The sequence below is a fragment of the Euwallacea similis genome, chromosome 4 (genome assembly GCF_039881205.1).
Source record: "Euwallacea similis isolate ESF13 chromosome 4, ESF131.1, whole genome shotgun sequence".
Classification (NCBI taxonomy): Eukaryota; Metazoa; Arthropoda; class Insecta; order Coleoptera; family Curculionidae; genus Euwallacea; species Euwallacea similis.
Genome location: NC_089612.1, coordinates 1,156,011 through 1,178,360, shown reverse-complemented (window position 1 = coordinate 1,178,360; position 22,350 = coordinate 1,156,011). Strand labels below are relative to the sequence as shown.

The window sequence follows — 22,350 nt, the reverse complement described above, 5'->3', positions numbered from 1 at the left end:
AACTCATTGCATGTCCGAAATAAAACATTCTCAGTCATGTCCAAGCTTTGGAATTCTGAGCGTCGATGTCTCGGGTGTTACTAGAGCAATTGCCTCAGGCCACCTCTGCGTCTTATTAGTATTAAGCCCGGTTGTAATGAAGATAAAACGCAGTGGCGTAGAGTAGTAAATACGATATGACTATTTTATCTGGCACTTGTTTGTGACACTGCTGAAGGGCATGCCTCTCTTCAGTACGCTTCTATCTTAGAATTGACTCTTTTCAGAATAAATAAAATACTTTAAACTACGTACTAGGCGCCTGTTTTATAATGATCATCATGGCATTTTTTCTAATGAATTGTGATACCTTGAACGCTACTTAAGATAAAAAGCATTGGCGTTGAAAGGTTGGGCGTTTTATTCGGTATATTTTTTGTAAGAAAATTTATCAGAGTTTTTACCTACTTACACACTAATGCCAAGCAGTTCGCTGCTTCTCCCTGCGCCCCTTTATTTATATAACCTACAAATTTCATATTTTCTAACTAAACATAACACTTTGAACTTCATCATTACCCAATCACATTAACGTAGATTACCTATGTTATCTGTTTTTTTTTTTAAATAAAGTAATTACAAGATAAAGGCTTAGGTATGACTCTGCTTTTTAATAGACTCCTGTTTTATAATGCAAACAAACGGTATCTCTTAGTTAAAGAGGATACTGGATATATATGGACTTCGGTTCTATGTATATAAACGTGGGTTGATTGTTTTTTGCGGTATAAATTTTTCGAAAAATTTTTAAAAAATTTGCAAAGCTCAAAATACCCTTAGAAACTTGTAATTGCCTTGTGACTGAGACATTCAAACCCTGGCTAGACATTGTAATGTAGATTTTTTTTAGTCAGCTTCAATTCATCTTTTTATGAATATCAAGGGGGGGGGCATTTTTTTTCTAGAATCGCGAGAAATTGAAGACTCGATAAAGAGAATTGTACTTGAAAACTAATATTCCTGAAACCATTAGCGATACGGCAGAAGATCTTGAAGATTTCTTTATTGTCATTTTCAGATTTGAAATAAGTTTGGAAGAAAATAATTGCCTGTGAAAACATAATAATTTTGGTTAATAGTCAAGCCCTACAACGTTTATTTCTGTATTGAATTGCGTGTAAAAACAAAACATTAAGAATCAATATATAAAAATTTATTGTATAACAACATTAGGAAAGTACAATACACTTTGTCTTATTTTTTAAGTACAAATATGTCTTTAAATTGATGAGTTACATAAATACAGAAGTTTATAAATTAATAACTTATGGAAAATATTAATGAATAAAATACCAGTCGTCGTTTTGATCGCGAACTTGAGACGTGATAACACGAGGATTATTACCACTCAAAAAAAGCAATAATAAAACTAATTATTATAATAAATACTGCATTAACAGCGATTAAACATCTGCAAAGAAACAATATAGACAACAAGAAGCCCAGGGGGGAAACCATTATCAGAATAAGAGATTTCTCTGAGGGTGATTTACAAAAATAATAAAATTATATTTTCCTACTACCGTGCTTGATTGACCCTTTGTCGCACGCAGTTGCGTGTGAAAAGTAGTATTCTCCTGCACTGAGTTGAGTGCGGAGAATTTTTCCCCGCATATTTACTGTATTTGTTTAGATATAAACATTATCTTATTTTCTTATTTCTTATATTAAGATAGCTCGGATATCTTCCACACATCAACGTAAATGGATAAACTATTTAGAATGTGCGGTGGATTTAATTTATACATGAAAAGTAACATGGAAATAAAAGCAGTTTTTACTCCAGTTTTGAGTTTTTATAGTTCTTAAAAAAATGTTGGAGTATACAAACAAAAAGTTTTTCTATTTATTCGTGGTAGTAGAAAAAATATTGTTCCTAACTCATGCGGAAAGTGTGTTTTTCAACGATTTCGTTCGGGCAACGGCAATCATATGTGGGAAAGTACTACTTTCCGCATTCGTTAGGAAAATAACTATTGTAACAACTAATGAAGGTAGAAAAGGTACTTAAATCAGAAATACTAAACAACTAAAGGGGTTCCTATTTACATCACATTTATACCTTCCTCTCATTCATTAATCACTCCTATGATGCATGCTTATGATAATGAATATAATATTATGAGAATAATTTGACCGAGGGGAGGCTCCTGTAGCACCGCAGTTTTCTCGCACCAGTAAAATAAGTGCGGGAATATGTGCAGAGGAAGTTGAGAAGATAATTTCAATTATTACTTAAAAAATACAATTTTAGATCTAATTATGAAAGATTTTTAAACATTTGAAGCTTGGCAGAAGTAAACGCGGACCCTGTCTTGAGATAAAAAAACGTACGTAGTGAGATCGAAAAGTTTCCGTCCTGACACATTTTCGATTTTTCTAGGAAGTAACAAAACTTTATTTATATACTTTAATCCCTTATCTACCTGAGGAGTAAAAATAAACCAAATCAAGGAAGAAGGTATTTAGTTAAAAATTCTTGCTCAAGTGCTAATTCAATTTTACAAATGTTGAAAATTGATATTGTGCGGTGATAAAGTTTTTAGTTTTAGAAGGAAAATCGCCAAAATAAATAAAACAATGGATGGACGTTGTATATGGTAATTTGGCCCCATCCTATTCCACCTTGAAAGGCTGAGCTTGGAATTTTCGTATGGGTCGTGAAAACATCAAAGATGATCCTAGTCTAGGATACCCTGTTAAAGTGTTAACACCGGAACCAATAGCTGTTGTAAAAGGGGAAGTCACTTCAGACAGACGTTTGAAGGCAAAAGAAACTGCAGAAAGATTAGAACTTTTTAAAACCACTGTTCTACATAAACATCTTCATATGAATAAAGTTAGTGCAAGACGAGTACCCAAATTTCTTTAATCCTCCGTTAGTCGCGCATGTATTCAGCAGATATATGTCTCTGATGTCTGGGAATTTAAAAAAAACTATTGATACTATAATATTTAGTAGTTTGTAGTATACCTCAAGTAGAGGATTTTCTTTATGCTTCTAAAATTTCCACAGTTTACAGCCACTCATAAAATTTTTATTGTTAAAAAAAGGCGCTAATTTTTAGCTGTGTACCTGATGATACAGCGCGATCGTTACGTACATTATTTAGCCTCAGTTACATTTTTTTTCGAAAGAATACTACGTTCGGTTATTATCCATATATTCGCGTTAGTTTTATATATTTATAATTTTTCCATAAAAATCGATCAAAAAGTATACGATTTCAGTAAAATCGATGATGGGGAGGAACTAAATCGTGTGGGTTTTCTTGATCATGAAATTAGTAATAACATTCCTGAAGAAGATATCCTTGAATTTGACGATTCCAATGTAGAAGATGTCATAGAAACTAAATCGGTAAATTCTGACACAGAACATGAAGTCAGCGAGGAAGAAAATTTGGATTATCAAGACAGTGGTGAATTTTTTATTGGTAAAGATAGGTCTAAATGAAGTAAATCTCCCCCTAGGTCTTCCCGAGCAAGACCATATAGTATTATTATGAAGTTACCTGGAGTCGTTGGTGAGATTGCAAAGACGGTAGTGGAATGTTGGAATCTTTTTATGTGTTGAAATTTTGACTATGTTGGTGCAATACACAAATCAGTACATAGAGTTCATAAAATCAAAATACCAAGGAGAGAGACAGAGAGAGAACTGTTTCCCCACCGATATGGTTGAAATGAAGGCACTTTTGGGGTTCCTCTACATTGCCGGGGTATTTCGCCCAATGGTTTAGGTTATGGTTTGGGTGCCTAATGGTTTAGGAGTAGATGTTTTCCGAATGGCTATGACTGAAAAACGATGCCGATTTTTACTAAGATGCCTAAGATTTGATACCAAACAGCCAAGAGAAGAACGACGTAAGAATGATAAAGCGGCGGTTAGAGATCTTTTTACAAAATTTATTTCTAATTGTAAAATGCATTATCTTCTTGGGCAAAATGTAACAAATGATGAAATGTTGCCAGCGTTTCGAGGACGTTGCGACTTCAGTATATTCCATCAAAACCGAGCAAATATGGAATAAAAATTTTTTCTCTATGAGACGCGAAACTATTTTATACATCTAATATGGAAATTTATTGTGGTCAGCAACCGGAAGGACCTTATAGGAGATTCCAGAGCAATTCTTTCACCGATGTAGTAATGAGACTAGAAGCACCAATTTTCCAATCTAGCCGCAATATTACTGCAGACAATTGATTTACCAGCTTAGAATTAGTGAAAAGATTAGAAGCCAGGAACCTATCTTACGTAGGTACCATTAGAAAGAACAAAGAAGAAATTCCAACACAATTTGTTTCACCCGCCGAGCGTAACCAACATAGCCTTTTTGGTTATACAAAGAATGAAATCATAGTCTCATACATCCCAAAAAAAGGAAAAACTATAATTCTTCTATCAAGTATGCATATTAGCTCCAGCGAAGCTGACAATAATATTGAAAAAAAGCCTGAAATAATTGAATTTTACAAAACAACAAAATCGGGCGTCAATGTGGCCGATAAGCTTTGTGCGACTTATAATATTAGCAGATCTACAAGATGACCTGTGATGATATTTTACCAAATACTAAATATAGCTGGAATCAATTCTCGAATCATTTTTCTCGATCAACAAAAACGAATTTTCCTCACGACGAGAATATCTCAAAACATTGGACCTAACTTTATTAAAGGATCAACTAAAAAAACTTGCCCAATTGACCGATTTACCAAGGGAACTTCAAATAATGCTGGAGAAATATTATCAGCAAGAAAATCTACCGGAAATTTCGACTTCGGCGACAGAAAACAAAAAAAGGAAAAGATGTCACCCATGTTATACATAAAAATAAAAAAACATTAATTTTTGAAATATTCATGTCAAAAATGTGGGAAAATCCTATATCTCAACAAACACGTCATAACGATTTGTGAGAAGTGTTTAGATCCATAAGATGGACAAAGTTGAATTCTTTTAATTGACTTCAAAGAGAGGAATGCCGGTAAACAGGATTTGTTATGCCTCCTTTTGATACAAATTACGAGATGCAATCGGAGAAAAGCGTCGCGAAAAGTTTAGTCGAGATATGCGACTATTGCATGACAATGCTCCAGTTCACACGGTTACGGTCGCAAAAGCTGCAGGGCTCGAATGCGGTTTTCGAGAAGTGGATCATCCACCCTACAGTCCTGACTTGGCTCCCAGTGATTAATTTCTTTTCTCAAAATTAAAATCTGATTTGTGTGGAAGGAAATTTTCTAACGATGAAGGAATCAATTTAGCAAATGTAGGATATTTTAACACTAATATTTCTGATTATTTTTTTAAGGCTTAGAAATGTTAATTAGTCGGTCTGAAAAGTGCATTGAGATAAAAGGAAAATATATTGAAAAACAAAAAAAATTGCTATGTTCTGCCACCCTTAAAAGTATGTTAGGATGGAAACTTTTGGACCTTACTACGTATCATTGGGTAGCAGAAATGTTTGTCAAATTTTTAATTATAAGCGGAAAGAGTAAGATTACCATACTCAAACTTAGGACCCTTGTCTTGACACATGGCTGCATAATCATTGATTTTTTCTTCTACAGCTTACCTTGCAAATATTCCCTCAAAACAATTACGAAACAACAGCTATAACTAAGACTACCCTAAATTACCCAGTTCCATTCACCATGATTGCACGATTAACCCGATTTTATTATTGAGTTTGGCTGTCTACAACGCCTTCAAAAAGGCGCGTTTGTTGCCCTTAATCTACAAGCTAAAATGGAGTTAATAAGTTACTTAACAATACATCAATTCGTTGTCAAAACACCACTTTTGCTTGTAGTACTATGTGCGTAAAAAACTTCGAAACCTGGGGATTTCGAAATTTTCTACTTCATCTTAACGTAGGAAGTGTCCACCTAACTAGTATTACACGACGAAACACGTTAAAAATTTAAATTAAAATTATCACAGAAGAGATTTAAATAGATTTTTTGACCCTCCAACTCAAAGAAAAGTGTCTGAAACTGCAGGAAGTACTTTCTTCTATTGGACGGATGCTCCTAGTTCTATAACCCAACAATCTCTAAACTCTTTAATAAAACTCTTAATGGGGATTATGTTAAGTTCGTACTTGTAAAAGCATGTTGGCGAAATTGGAATTAGTGAATTTAAAATGTCGTTTATCATAGAATTTCAAAAGGGCTGGACTGTAGGGGTGTTTCTCCTTTAGGTGGAGGTAGTGGACTTCTGGTTCTGAGGTGGTGTGGCCGCATTCCTCACAAACATAAACCTGAATTAAATATAAGTTCATGCTTTTTTTGTTCATAAACGGCTAAATTTCACTTACTTTTGTCCGCCTTTCTTTGTAGGCATATTGATGTTGCACTCCATGGACTTTGAGGCAGTGGGACTCAAGGGAACACCTTTGAGTGAAGGACTTCTCGCACAGGCCACATTTGTAAGGCCGAACACCTAAAATGGGAAAATCCAGAGTCAGCCCAGGTCAGTCCGTGTAAATTTGTGTGAAAAATGCATACATTTTTAGCTAAAAATAGTATTGTAGATGTGAGAGAAGTGTTGCTATTTTTTGAGGACTATTCCTTTATATACGCATATTGGATGCGATTTTAGATTGATCTTAATGATTAAAGTTATATATTATTCCTTGATGTTTTAGAAAGCCAGTGGCGATTTTTTTAAAAGTTTTTTTTTGTATTTCGATAAAATCACCCTCAAAAGATTCGAAATATTATGACCAGTTAAGCAATCTCCATCCTCGCAAAACTAGAGGCATTATCTAATCAGAAAAATGACTCTGAACTTCAATATCAATCCTACACATACGCTTCAAAAAATTAATATTGCACCCATCTTGATTTCTTGCTGTTTTTTTTTTGTATGAACTCTATTTATCTTAGTTTAGAGTAAGTCCCGATTCTTCAAGAATCGGCCCATCAAAAATGTCGAAATTTATTTGTAAATTTCCAAAGGCAGAAAACCCCTATTGTTTCGTCAGTTTTTGGAACTTTAAACGTCGATATTTCGAAAACGCGAGGAGCAATTGTCGTAAAGGATACCTCAGATTTACCCTCTGGGTGCGTACTCTGACTCTATTCAAAAGCATTTGCAAAATCTCTTATTTTCTGAGTTACGAGGTCATATTAGTGACTATTTTCTGCGAGCTTGAAGGTCCCTAAAAATTCTTTTCCAAGGCTGCATGACTTCAATTGAAGTATCGAAGATCAATATCACTCCGTTAAATCGAAAGCCAACATATTAAATTTTTTTTTTTAATTCCAAACAGTCCCATTTTGCCAATTTCCATTGCTAACTACTAATTCTGTCCAGCTCGGACGTTTACCAAGACAATATCCGTAACTTTAAATCTGTCCTGTTTTGCCATTTTTCGGAGCAAATCCTAGTTCTATCCAGTTTGGATACTAGATAGAATACTGTCGTTTGTATAAAAAAGTATGTGGTACTGGTGGTTGGTGGTACTTACCTTAAGTGCCACCGTTCAAAAAATTAAAATCAATTTTCCTATATAAATCCAAATCGTATCCAGTCTGAGAGTTATTAAGGATAACGTCCTCTTGCGTTAAATAATTAATCTGATCTGATATTTAACAATCTACTAGCATTACTAAACGTAAATTTTTCCCCGATAAATAAATTTCCTTATCACTCTAAATCCTGCCAATTGTGTCCATTTTAGTTCTTAAACCATAAGATGCCATTTCTATTTATAACTGAAAATGTCTAGATTTTTCCACACATTAACCCTCAACATCTCCTCCATCCTCTTCTGAACCTACCAGTATGAGTTCTTGTGTGTCTCTTCAAGTCGAAAGTATCATTAAAACCCTTCCCGCAAAACGTGCACAGATATCGTTTAATATCAGAATGACACTTCATGTGCCTGTTGAGCAGTCGTTGAAGGGCAAAGGTCTTGTTGCAAATCTGAAATTGAAAATCCAACTTTAGTCGAATCAAGTTAATCGGCCAATGAGAGTAGTAGAAGGAGTGCACATACGAGTAAAATAATCTCTTACTTTGCATGTGCGTACCTTACAACAGAATGTTGTTTGGCCGTCCTCGCTAGTGACTGAGGCCACCTTGGCCTTGTCCTCAGTCCTCGGCCCCTGCCTCGGAGTCTCCTGAGTCGCCAAGGGATTCTTAATCCCGTGACCCCCATTGACGAACTCCAGTTGCACCTCATTAGGCAAACCCAGCTGCAATAGATTTTAATCAAAATCCGGGAATACTGAGAAAGGTTTTTATCGGTAAAAAAAGGAAAAGTGAAACATGCCTGAGAACATAAGCAATAGTTTGATTTGGGCAGTGCTGTTTTGTTTAAGAAACAAATGTCAAATTCCCTATAGCTTCTTGCCTGCATCAACTTGCTTACCCTCTTCTGCAAGACATTTACCCTGCCTTGCAGGGATGGGCCCACGTTTGGTACCTCTCCGGAGGATGCACTTTCTCTTCTTCCACTACCACTCACACTTCCTGCTGATGGGCTTATTGTACCATCCCCATCCAGAGAACAGGAAGCGGCTCCAGGACTTGGCAAAGACATCGTGGTAGGTGAATCCAAATCTAGCCCACTTCCTACATTATAAATAGATGAAAAGGTAAAAGAACATCTCGGGACACACGAGAGCACTACCATTGAAGCTCAACGTTGGAGAGAGCATTTGCTGCTGTTGTTGTTGCTGCTGCTGCTGCTGCATTTGAACTTGGAGCGAATCCGAAGAGGAGTTCAAGGAAGAAGAATAAGATGGTAGGGAATCTTGATACATCTTGGAGAATTGAGAGTGATTATATCCAGGTCTGGTTTCATATTGGTTTCTGTTCAACATCTGTTCACTGAAACCATCGATGTTCTGATCAACTTGCAATTGTCCCGACTCAGTGTTGGAATTGCTAACTCCTTCCTCATTGTCCCCTTGTTCCTCACTGGGAAGTCTTTGTAGGAAAGAAGATAAATCTGTCGCATCCGACAGACTTTCCAGGAGAGCATGTTCAGCACTACTCGAAAACGTTAATGTTGCTGTGAATTGCAAAGGATCTACCTGAAAATCAAATATTCCTAATCACTCCTGGATGGGTAAATCACAAACTTACCACAGCTCCAGTCACCATATCTACCATCATGCTCTCATCATAGGCAGAATAGTTGTTAGGCAAAAGCTGATTCATGGGATCCATTTTGTTCTCGTATATATCCAAATCAGTCTCGTCTTTCATTATTATACCGTAAGAGGCATTTTGCAAGGTCGAATATTGCTTGGGTGAAGCTTGACCGCTGTTAATAGACAGATTTGCTAGCTCCTGCTAAAAATTACAAAAACAGGACATTCGTTAAGGCACAAAAATAATGTCTTACTTGGCCGGTGTCACAATCCATGTTTTGGTGACCATTCACCAGATACGAAGACGAAAATCCGCCATTGGCATTATATCCATTTCCATTATTCCCCCCTTTCAAGGATTCATAAAAAGGGGGAAGGGATCCCGTAGGAGGGCTACTAGGGCCGTAATTTTGCCGTCCATCCCTTCCAGGATTCATCCCGCCACCCCCAGTACCGCCACCGAGGGTTCCACCGCTGTTACTCCCACCAGAACCCCCGGAAAAGTTTATAGAAACACCACTGCCCGAACCACTGGAACCACTGTTTGAATTGGCCCCACTTCCGTTGGAAGTGGAGCGACCGTGGCCTGCAGCAGCCGAAGTGACCACGGGAAGCTTCCCCACAATCGCCCTAACATTTATTAGGGGTTTGTTCACCTTAGAGCAATGGGATCTCCTTTGCTCTCGATGCCTTCTTTCTTCCTCCTCGTTCTCTACTTCTCCTTTCCTCTTGGGGATATGATAGTCGATTGGCTGGTCCTGTTCAGGTTCCTGATGCACCAGAGGAGCTGGTAATCTCACCTCAGTATCTTCTTCCCGTTTCGTCTTTGGAGTTCTCTGAATAACGGAGAAATGTCGAATTGGAGCTAAGTTTTGAGGTTTAGGGACGTCTTCCTTTGGCTTGGGACTGGAAGGAAGAGAGACTTTGTTTGAAGGTAAAATGGGTGGGTATTCCTTCCTCTCTGCTCGTGTTAACACATGCCCTCGACTGCCATACGGAATATCCCCCCCAAGGATGGAAGAAATAAAGCGACGAGGGGGGAATGGTTCTGAGGGCTTCTTGGGTTTTTCTTGGGGCAGTGAAGATTCGGATTTTGAGCAACGCTCTTCTAGTTTTTTATCTGAAATCAAATGAAAAGTATTAGAACTTGAGATGCTAAGCCTATTAGGACTTGAAAGGTTATAAAAAAATTTCTCTATCGGGATATTTGGAGTGGTCACGCAATGGAGCAGTTTAGAGAATAAGACTTTTTTAATTAACTTATAATTTTTAATGTATGTATTTATAGAAGTGTTCTCCTTTAAGGGATACAGGCCAAAAACCAACATTTTTCAATATTTTAAAATTTTCGACCCAAAAGAATTTTTTTAGACTCATTTTCAACCATGCCCAATTATAAGATATCAGTAGAAAACATTAAAAACTGAGCAACAGTAAAGACCTGTAAAAAGCTTTCACTCTCTCAAAACCCATGAAAATAATTTTTTGTTTAACCAAAGTTTTGGCAGTTTTTTATCGTACTAAAATCCTTTCTCTTAATTTTCAAATAATTTTAACTCTTCCAAAAAGCATAAATAAATTATAGACCACACCTGCTATCTGCTGAAAATCCGGAAAACCTTCCCTTCTACCCTACTTTAAAGCGGCGCTAAGATTGCAATTTTGGGCTTGAAAGAGAGCTCTGACCTTTGCGCCTTTACAAGTCGCTTCCATGAAACTTCTATTGAGACTGTAATACGATTGTAATGCGACTATTAAACAATAGGACAATTTCAAGAATGAGAATGGGACTAATTTACGAGACCTACTTGAAATCCCTAACTCTAACAGTAACAATGTTACAGGCCTTAAAAGTTAATTTAAACTTTCGAGATTTTTACCTGGGAACCAACAAGGGTTTAGATATTATAGAAGATACATTCCTCGCCCGCGTAAATCCCCAAAAACCAATTTTTAACCAGCAACTGAAGCCCATTTCGAACTGACCCTTAACCATCCCCATGAGACTTTTTCTGTGTGTACCAAATAAGACTTAAAGAGTATTTCCTTGACAACTCTAGTTTCAACAGTAATAAGCTTACATGTCTCCAAAATTATCCCAAAATATTCGAATCTTCAAATTTTACATGCCATCAAAACCCCCACACGAATACCCTTTAAAGTAATTTAAATTTCCCAAAAAGAGCTTAGATACAGATTACATCCCCTCTCCGCTTAAATCCCCCAGAAACCTATTTTTAACCATTGAGTAAAACTTAATTCACACAGACTTGAGAGCTTTAATTTTGAGCTCAAAAAAAGTGCATTTTCACTTTTGAACCCATAGAAGTCCCCTCATGAAACCGTCTCTATGCAAATATGATGAGGCAGTTTAAAGAGTGATGATGCAGCTAATTTAAGTCACCTAGCCGAAATCTTTAGCGTTAACAGTAACAAAGTTGGAATTAAAATCCCCTCACGTAATTTCCAAATAATTTTAAACTATCTCCAAAAACGCCTTAATGTTTTATATACAGCAGCCTAACCTCCCAAAAATACTATAATACGACGATTTCGAGGGTGAAAATGGGGCCACATTACGATACCTCGTCGAATTCTTTAGATCTTACAATCATCAGACTACAGGGCTCCAAAATGGGCCCAAAAATTTTTTTAAATCCTATCTTTTTAAATATTACAAAACTGCTATATAAGGAAATGTAGGGGTGTTTCTCCCTTTCAAAAACCATTAAAAAATTATTTGTTAGTTTTATCTGGAATTGCCGCACTACCTGAACTTGTTTGAATTATAATAAATAATTTTTTTTAATATTTAAATAGCCCCCCTTCCCCCTCCCAAAATCTGTTTTAGTTTCCTCTTTCCTTTTTTTTTTGAAAATTTATGTAAACCAAGCCAGTTCATCGATCGATTAAAGGTTTCGACATCAAAACAACATCAAATATATTCCGGAAATTCGAGTATGTAGATACCAAAACAAAACTATCTATTCGGTATAAATCTGATTTTTGGGTCATTAGCCATCCTTGGATTTAATCACAATTGAATAATGCAATATTGGTTTTAAATAGGAAAAATGCTGATATTGTGGCTTTGTTTAAATTTTGGAGATTTCTTGAGAGGTTCAGATTAAGGAGAAGAGGGAGGGGGCAAGGAAGATAAAGAGAGTAAGGAGGTGAAAAGGGAGCAGTAAAGAAATTCCCACATCAACTACTAAACAATAAAAATGAATGAAGAATTGAAGCAGTAGTAATCTATAGTTATTCTACAGCGCTGAGAATATATCCTGAATAATTTAATGAAATGTCCAGAATAGGAAAATGCACGATATACAGGATAACTCTAAGTTCGGCAAAGGGTTGAAGATTCTAGAATAGCCTAGAAATATTCCAAGTATGCTGAAGGAGCAGTAATCTTAGAAAATTCTATATTGTTGAAGACACAACTCTTCTCTAGCGCATTAATGAAGGTTCCACGCCACATATTTCATTATTCTATTACATAAGTAAAGCTTAACTACTTAAAACTTGAATTTTTTTATATAATTAAAAAAAGTACTGAATATGACCTTAGGAAATTGCGAAATAACTCTTTATAGCTTCGATTACACTATTATATCTTGTCTCGCACATATGGAAACCGTTTGAATGACAATATTGCGGTTACCTAACCATCTAGCATGTCTTCGCGGTTTTGAAATCCAATAAGACCAAGATGGTCAAGATTTTTATGCTACAAGATTGTATTGCGCAGAGTTTCATTTCAAGCTGCAGCATCTTCTACTGCAATGAAATTTATAGGTATCCCACACGGATACCGTTTTTGTCCGAAAAACCGAATCGAATTAATTCGATTCGTCTATTTTTTTTGTTGTGACGTAACCCAACCGTAAAAAGCAGGCAGTTTGTATGCCCACAGAATATTATATATTCACAGCAGTAACAGGGCATTGAACATAACGTTCCTGCGTAGTTTTGTTCAAGGTTAAAAGAAGAGTGAACAGGACGAAAAGCAGTGTTGCAAGCTCGTTTTTGGAGCTTTACGAGCGTGATCAAAGACTCACTCATAAAATTTAAAGAGGTTTTGGCAACATTGCAACACCTGCGTACAAACCGGTACCCTGCATTTTTAGCATGGAACAAACGGCCCAAGAACAAAAGAAGAAATTGGAACCTTGTGAAGAACAAATTTGTACACCAAAGAAATTTTTATTCTCTGAGAATGCCCAAGCCTTCAGGGCAGAGTGGCGAATGCGCTTCAATCTGGGAAACCGGAGAAATAGCTTGGAAAATATCCTTCGCCATCCTAGCAAGAAAGTGCTTTCGAAGAGAGCAAAATTTGAATGTTTCTGGATTTTTTTGATTGGAAAACGACTATACTAATGTGAGTGCGCGCATTTGCACCTTACCGGAAGCAGTTAATCAATGACTTGCCATTGACCAACAAAAATCAGCATTCAATGAAGCAATAAAAATCAAATTTCGTATTATAACGGCTTTTCGTTCCATAACGATTTTTTAATTTGGACTTAGCTAGCTGTTAAACCATCCATTCAAAACTATACTCGCAGTCAAGGTCTTCTGATCGAATTAAACCAGTATTTTTTCATCCTGGGTCAATAGCCAATGCGAAGGATGTTCGCCATGTTTTTTGCACGTTTTTTATGCGAAACAACTGTCGTTGCTTATCGGGACGATTGTAATATTCTAACAATGTAATTCCGTTCTTTTTTCAACAACATTCGAAAATAATTAGAAGAGTTAACTAACCCAAAAAAGTGTTTTTTGTTTTAGCTGATTTGCCGGTGATTTTAGTTCGTGCTTTGGCAAAAAACACGAAGGATTTTAGTACTAATTATTATAATTTTGCATCGTAGAACATGCCTGTGATTAGGATAATAAGGTTATTGCCAGGGTCAAGGATAAACTAAAGGATAATGGGATTTTGGAAAGCAACAAAACAATGATTGGATATGAGGGGTCATTTGTTCAAGATTAGTGACCGCATGTCGCTCATTGCAATGGACGGTCATTGAGGCAGCTGATCCGTTAAGTTTGTCCGTCAAATCGTCCGCAGCTGAAAGATTTATCCTATATTTTTATATACTTAATTATTTCACTTTACACGCGCAATTACTCATGTTCCTAAGCACCAATATGGCAATGATTTTTATTATCACGGTCTTAACAAATCAAAAATACATTTTACATATACGAAATGCTAATTGCCAGAGGTATGAAGTGGTTAGTTCATCATTGAGAGGAAAGAAAAGGTGTTTGTCCTTCACTGATGAGACAAAGTTTTGATCACTTTAGCTTCAGACAGGACAGTTCCAGGACAACCGCCACTACAGCGAGTTACGAAGAAAGGTGAAGAACAAATGGATTGAAGCCGATAAAACTGTGAAAACATTTAAGCCAGCCCTGACTCATTTTTCCGTCTAGATCGCGAGAAGTATTAGCAATATTATAACAAATTGTTAAATTTTGGTTATAAGTTGGTTGTTAAACATCATTCGTGGCGCAGTGCAGTATCTGATTATTCAAAAATTATCATCTATTCCATTATCAATGACACCCTTCCACTTGAATAATTTTTGTAATACAACATTGTTGGTTCAGCATTTATTTGTAATTTGATCATTAACGTACTTTCCAAAGAAGTTTTACCTAAGCTTCCATCCCTAGCCAAGAATGTTAACTATCGTGTCTATACAATGAACCTTTAACTGCATGATACATACCCTCTGGCGCTGAATTATGAAACAACGAAAAGAAATTGATTCTTCTTTAGTGTTACATGTCAAATATTCTTCATCCTTTGATATAAGATAGTTCAACAACTGCTGATATCGCGCTTCGCAAACGATCAACAAACACAACTTCCTATTCTAAAGAATTTGAACTAAAGATGCATAATTTTTAGTTCTAGCCTTAAGGTCTTAATGGTAAATAATCATAATGTGATTTTAAGGATGATAAAGCGAGGATATTATGAAATACTAACTTTTTTACTATTTTACAGCTCTTTTTTTGAAATAATTTTCTTTTCGCAATTTATGATTTTTTAATTTTCGTGTTATCCATAACTACACGATGCACAATTTAGACTCTCATGTAGGTGTGCAGAAAGAAGTCTATTTGACAAATTTGGCCCTTTTACCACTTTTAATAATGTTCATGTAACTTAATTAAGAGAATTGTGAAGCTTTTAATAAACGGACAATAAAAATGACTCCCAAAGCTTCTATTCTTTTGGCTATTGTAGTGTTTTTCTGGTGAAAAATTAACATTTATATCTCAAAATTATCCCAATATGTAAATAAATTATATCCCACGAAAAACCAAAGCCGTGAAAAAATGTATTCTGACAGTTTGAACTATTATCGAGACTAACGTACAGTAGACAGTCAAGCTTCAGATATCTTGAGGTATTTGACAACATAATTATTTCTAAGTTGCTCTTCGCCTTTTTGTCACAATGTGTCAATCATTGTTAGAGACAACTGCAAAGTGAGACATTGCCATTTTATTTTGACACTTTAAATTCTGAAAAATTCAAATCTGTAAACTTTGAAGAGACGAATTTTTTATCATTCCTTCTCATCGTAAAAACAAATTTTTCGAAATATTCCGAAATATTGAAATTTCTTGAACAGCATTGTCTGTTTAAACTTCAGCGCTTTCTATCAAAATCAGACATAAATTCCTGTAAAAACTGCCTTGCGAAATATTGCTATCTTCTCTGATTTATTGATATTTTAAAAATAAATAAATTCAAGTCTTTAAATTAGCAAATTTGCTATTCTTGTTGTCTCCATCGCTTAATCAGATCTTTTAAACCTCCGGTTTGTTGCACCATTTAACAACGTTGCCTCTTCAATTTTCCCATCATAATATAATATCAATGTCATTATTTTATGGCATAATTCTGAGCGATATGTCGCCATTCTTCTCATTTCATTAAATTCCTTAAAAATCGGCTTTGGAAATGTTAAATTCGATAATTTCCTGTCCGTATTAAACTTGCTAAATCACAAATATCTTGAACTAACCGACGACATTGTTACACACTTTAAATTCGTAATTTCTTATCCTTGCTCTAGTTGGTAATTTTCTTTAACTTTGACCTATATTTTTACGAAATTTAGCACTAACTCGAAGTAGTCTCATTTTTTCTTAAAACTTTCCCAACTTGATTAACCTTCTATAATATTTCAGAAACCCCAATTGACCTGACGTCATTTTAGAAAAACCTGAAATTTTTTTTCTACCATTTTATACTATTCCAAGATGGCTGGATACGGATTCCACCTTTTCATATGCTCAATTTAATTTTTCATTTTGCAACACCCTAAATTAACCTACTTGTATTCCAATTTTTCTTACTAACCTAATCCGATTAATGTTTTTCTAGGATTTTTCAATATGCAGATATTACAAAAAAGTTTTCTTTTCCAGAGCCTGGATTCTGCAATCTCCCGAATTGACCCAAATTCTTCCTAACTTGAACTGAATTATCGTTCTACTTTCATGCATAACAAACTGACCCGATTTTGATTACTAATCTTGGAATTTGATTTTTATCAATTTACCACCGCTTTCATACCTTCTGCAATCAAAACTCGGAGATATTTAATTTGCAGCAAGTTCTGAATATTTTATTTCGTAAAACCCTGCACAAACTTTCCAGCTTGCACTCTAATAGTGCTACGGTACGCAAAGTGCTCTAATATACTTTTCATCATGTTGGATGAACAAAATCAATGAATTTTTTGAACACTACAAGGCTGATTTCAAAGAGAAAGTCGACCGTTACTGATCCACTGATAATGACCCAGAAACTGGATGAGATAAGTTGCATTATATCACAAGTAGAGAAAGTTAAACGATTGCATCAATTATTGTTAAGTAACAAATTCCGCGAGATTGTATTTTATGTGGTGCATAGATGCGCTCATAGAAACCTTGAACTTCACCTTTGGAACCATAAGGATTTTAACGCATTTTTAATAAGTTTCTTTTCATATATTTAAATTGCACTTCCAAAGCTCTGATAATGCCTTTTGCGGTATGAAGTGGTACCAGACCCAAAAATAATGGCTCAAAGCACAAAATGCACAGAGCGATTAGAAGATTATGGATGTTTTTCTTTCAAGTATTTCTCGCAGAAACCCAGGACCAGAACACTGGCACCAAAATATTGATTTTAGGAGCCAATTCGTGCTTTTGTTGCACCTCTAACGGGATATTTACAACCACTATAAGCCATTTATGGTCTGTTTAGGTTTAAGATGAGAAGTAAAAATATGGGTCTTGGGGCAGGTATAGATAGACCCGAGGTGTTGTCATGGTCAGTTTGGCTTCGTTTACAGCCAATCTCTTTTATGGTTCCTTCGTAAACTTGTTTGAAGAGACTTTTGTTGGTGGTATAATGATGTAAACCCAGCAAGTTTTGGGGACTTCATTTCTTGTTAAAACGCGGTATTTTATAATCTTCACAGTCGAAAAAAATATCACTTTACCACCTTTATTCGTGCCATGTGGACGTTTTCCAAATGGGAGAATGGTACTGACGAGGCTGCAGAAGAAATGTCAAAGGCCTTAGCAGGAAAAGGGATTGTGTGTAATTTTATGGTCTGGTAACTGGCATTCCAAATGTAATAATAAGGCTGAAAAAAGTAAAACCTGTAAAGATTGCGCCCGATACGTACATTAATACCAGATTGTATTAATTTGAATTCATTACATGTGACTTAGTTGCATGGTTTACCAGCCAAATTAAAAAAATAAGATGTAATAGGGTCAATTTGGAACCAAAGCTTTTGAGTAGACTGCACCTCATTGACATTCGATAAGTGTTTTTCACCATAATTCCCCATGGAGCAAAATAGGAGCTTCATGGTCAACTTGCCCACCAAACGGGGCTCAAACACTTGCGTTAGACCCAACTGTGTGCAAAACTGTTTCAGGTGTTACGTGTTCGTTCCTTGTGGGACAAAGAACATGTTCAAAGATTATTCAGCTGTGTGTGTCAAGAATTTGATCTGAAAAGAAACCCCTTATAATTGATTTCAATATTGAAAGATGAGAAAGGGGGAGACTGCAAATAAATATATTCAAAGGATTTGGATATTGAAAGAGGGGTTGGAATTGGGTTGCGAATTGATTTCAAGGCGAAAGCATTCCTTTAGATTCAAAATCTCAAGGCTTCGGATGTTTTCTTTACAAGGAAATTAGCTAGATTTCAACTGCGACTGTTGCGAGGAAATTTATTGCCTTAGAAAAGCCCTTCGCAGATATTTGTTTACCTCCTTTTTTTTAATTTGCAACAAAACATCGTTTTTTAATTGTAATTAAAACATACATCTGTAATAAGGTAACACGCATCGTCGCAAGGTTGTCATGCTTTTCATTATTACACATCAGTTAGTTAAATGGGATTATTAAGACATTGACGTTCTTGAGACGTTCGAACTTTACTCGTACTTTCCGGATTCCGATAGGGTGGTGATATAGTTGATAAACAACTATCGTACATTTTTTAGCCTCGGAGTCGGTATGTCAAATGTCCTGTCAAGAAAATATATTTTACTTCTCCAAATATTGGCGATTGATTACTGGACAATTTTAATCAATTTAAGAAGCAAAATAATATTTTACTCGTCCACGTATTCATTTCGCCCGTCAGTCAATTTCATTTAATATGATAAAAGTGTCAACTGTCACCGTCATTTACGTCACATGCGTCACTAATTCTGTCATTATTGAAGTTGACGGTCGAATGAAAAAATGTCCGGACAAATTCAATATGACTTGTCCGCCTTGAGCAAAGATTCCTGTGGTAATTTCGGACAATTGTCATCATACCCTACTTCTGAATAAATAGTTCCATTGTTCTCTGTTTAGTCGAAAGCGTTAGACCTTGTTTAATTCATGTTTGAAACAACAGCTTAACAATAAATAGTTTTAAACATAACAACCCTGCTTATTTACGTCCAAAAATACTGAACCGACATTGAATCTGCATAAAGCGAAATTAGCAATGGCAATAAAAACCTATTAGATGCTGAGTGCGATAATATGTGAATATAACTTGAACACTCCTAATAACGAAAAATGTTATTGCAGAGCTAAAAAACCATTATTATTTTCAAGGAAAAATATCCAAGTTCTAACTTATGGAGAAATTTCAAGAATAAAAATCGAAAATTCAGAAAAAAAAATTGGACCGAAAACTTTAAATCCAGTTACGAGAATGCAAAAGAAAAGTTTAGATAAGTGAGACCTGCGAATTTAGACAAATTAGGATTAATTCAATGCGGCGCAATTACCAGTTAAGGGTGCATCAAGTTTTAAATTCTTATGGGTTAGGCTAAATTGGAAAGTTGGCAACGTGTTGTTTGACATTGGTTTTTAAATGTAAACTTCTATAATAATACAAACTTTGGATATGCAAAATAGTCAAAAACTCCCATAAACTGTCAATATGCGGTTTTAGAATCAAAATTAAACTACAGTTAGACAAATAACTACGATTACATGGAGCATTGAAATCGTTTTGAATCCGTTATTGGTTTCAAATTTAATGCATTCAATTTTAGTATTAGAATGGGACTCAGCATTAATCTTCAAACGATAAAAAAATCGAATTTCCCTCAAAACTTCAACCGAATTTCAGAAATATTTAATTATGAATAGTTAGCTCAAAACAAACTATATTCGCAATGAAAATGCAGTAGGTGTAAAAGTGATTTGAGATATTTCGATTTTACTTCTAATACCTTTGTCACGGTGTATTCAGTTCTTTTTTTTCGTAAAAAAAGGGATTTTGTTAAAAACAGGAAAATGGCAACATGTAGGTTAACATTTGGTTCTAAAAATCCTAAAGTTGTTTCTAAAAACGATTTTTAGTAACAAATGTGGTATTTGCTTTCAGAAATTGCTTTTAAAGTTTGATAGAAATACATTGCGTTCTGAGTTGTAATGTCGCCAGAATCATGACCAAATCTAACGGTTCACAAAAGACATTAAATTATACCATAAAAAGCGGTCAGTTTATAATATCCAACTTCGAATTTTTGTACAGTTTTCGTTCAAAAATTCCAGTTTAGTGGTGCAAAACAACTCTGTTCAGGAATAAAGATTTCCATCGCCAAATTTTGACAAAACAAAGAAATACCTAAAAATCATGGTTGTGAAATATACATTCGGATTAAAGAGGAAAAGTGGCAACATCTCGCTTATCATTTGTTTCGAAAACATACAAGAAACTTTGAAATGATAACATTACACTGGAGGTACAGTGTTGCCAGAATTATGAAGAAATCCGAGAGTTCAAAAAATCATAAAAATTACGAAAAACGTGTCGTTTTCGGAGTTGTATGGTTTTGTTAAATTTTAGTTAAATATACTTATGTTCTATGAAACCTAAATCAAACTGAAGAAGGAATATTCTTTACGATTTCCTTACTGATTAAGCGATTTCGCAACAATATCTCCGGGATTCAAGGAGTCGATTAAGCAAGCAACCTTTGAATTGAAGGTCCGGCAATTTCATCAAGGTTTACAGGGAGAAATGAAAAGGTTGACGAAGCGTGTTATGAACCTACGATTACTTGCATTTTTGGGTTATTTATCTGTTAAAGAAATTAAAGAAAATGTAGTTGAAAATTGAATTAAACGATTCCTCTTTTTATAGGAATTTAACAACGAAAGAAGTGATCAAAGCAGCTGAGACTAAGAGCTCGGCTAAAAGCATAGTTACTTTATCTGAGGATTTCTGCATTAAACTACTGTTTTTAGAGAAAAATTCTTTCATTTTTGAACCACACTGTATTATAAATAATCCTTACCAAACGAGTTTTGCTTTGTAATTTGCCGATTTTCCACAGTACAATTACCCTTGAAGATGACAATAAGAAAACCAATTAATTGACTATATGAAGCGAACCGTGTCGGAACCGCATGAAAAAATCAATGCTACAAGTGATACTAAGTACCATGCCAACACAGGTAAAAACAGGCAAAAAACTTCCTCGGAGATACCGGTCAGTACAACCACTTTGTGGTTTGGTTATTATTTTCGTACAGAATTTGAAGGTTGAATGTGCATTTTTACCGGTAAAATTTTATCAATTTTACTAGCGAAACTTACCTTCTTTCTTGGGTACGATGAGGGAAAGAGGTTTGGGCGATGGTGGCGAAGTGGGTCCCACATCGCTCTTCTCAATCCCCAAATCGTTCTTGATTTGAGCAGCATGTTGGTTCTCCAAAAGCCTTTGTTGCTGCTGATGCAACCGGTTCTTGATCAAGAATATTTTCGGCATTCTGTCCGAGTCACCACTCAAATCACATAACAAAAACACACAGTATTAATCCAGCAAGCGAGAACCCAGCGACTGGGCCCGCGCTACCACGGCAGTGGTACCGTTCACTCGGGAACCTTGACAGAGAGGTACCGCCGATTGTCCTTTACCAGGATAACAGAAGAAGGCGGTCTGATTCGGTACCGATTACACACGTCTTGCTTATGTCGGGACCTTGTTGCGACTAAGTTGATGACCGGTACCTCAGCGGAACCGTTGCACGATACCCCCGCACCTCCTCGTCCCTCTAGTCCTCAGAGCTGGTACCCAGTTAGTTGTTGTTCTAACCCGCTTCGTCAATGTTACTGAGCTACCTCTGGAGTGGGGAGGCCTCTTTAAAAATTTGTAGGGTTGCCCAGATTTACGATCACCCCCTAAAACGACCCCAAGTTTTATGGCATCCATTGAAGCTTTGCGTTTTATCTACATTGCTTTTATTACTGCATGCAGATTTGCCGCTTTACAACGTCCGACAAACTATGATACCTGAGATTCTCCGCACTTGATGAATTTAAGGGTGTCGTAAAACTTTAAGCGACATGGCAACCTTGCCCTTACACCACCCTAATTTCGATTTTAGATGAGTGTGTGTATAACCTGTTGCTTTTACCAGAAATGTATACAGGTATATGCTTTTATAGGGGCGGGTTATGGAGCATGTCCAATCGACGATGCAAGGTACTTCAGGAAAGCTTCGAAGAAAAAGCTTTTAGAATCTATTTATGCAGAAATGTGACAGCCTTGTGGTGTAACAAATTTTCATATTACGTAACTGCCCTTCCTCCCAGAGGAGGAAAGCAGTTTCAGAGAGTTCCTCTTGGTAAAT

General features: G+C 35.8%; 1 protein-coding gene across 10 annotated transcripts; it reads right to left on the bottom strand.

Annotated features, from left to right (window-relative positions):
- Positions 1-1,177: 1,177 nt before the first annotated feature.
- ovo (transcriptional regulator ovo) lies at positions 1,178-21,750 on the bottom strand. Of its 10 annotated transcripts, none has more exons than XM_066388619.1 (9): positions 21,314-21,750; positions 9,414-10,279; positions 9,152-9,358; positions 8,694-9,099; positions 8,433-8,635; positions 8,077-8,256; positions 7,840-7,984; positions 6,372-6,496; positions 1,178-6,314 (listed from the first exon to the last, which is right to left on the bottom strand). In XM_066388619.1, exons 1-9 carry the CDS (start codon positions 21,483-21,485, stop codon positions 6,144-6,146), a joined length of 2,475 nt encoding a protein of 824 aa, XP_066244716.1. In that variant the 5' UTR covers positions 21,486-21,750; the 3' UTR covers positions 1,178-6,143. The 10 variants fall into 10 exon arrangements, with proteins under 10 accessions (XP_066244716.1, XP_066244718.1, XP_066244726.1 ...); XM_066388621.1 differs by having other exon boundaries at positions 8,092-8,256; positions 21,314-21,749; XM_066388629.1 differs by having other exon boundaries at positions 8,092-8,256; positions 8,529-8,635; positions 21,314-21,748.
- Positions 21,751-22,350: the final 600 nt, after the last annotated feature.

Bases quoted from the DNA above. Each gene is read 5' to 3' on its own strand.
- ovo (XM_066388618.1), bottom strand. From the start codon at position 21,485: ATGCCGAAAATATTCTTGATCAAGAACCGGTTGCATCAGCAGCAACAA. The intron at 10,280-21,313 runs GTAAGTTTCGCT...ATTTGATTTCAG, and splicing joins CATCGTACCCAAGAAAGAAG to ATAAAAAACTAGAAGAGCGT. The intron at 6,315-6,371 runs GTAAGTGAAATT...TATTTAATTCAG, and splicing joins ACAAAGAAAGGCGGACAAAA to GTTTATGTTTGTGAGGAATG.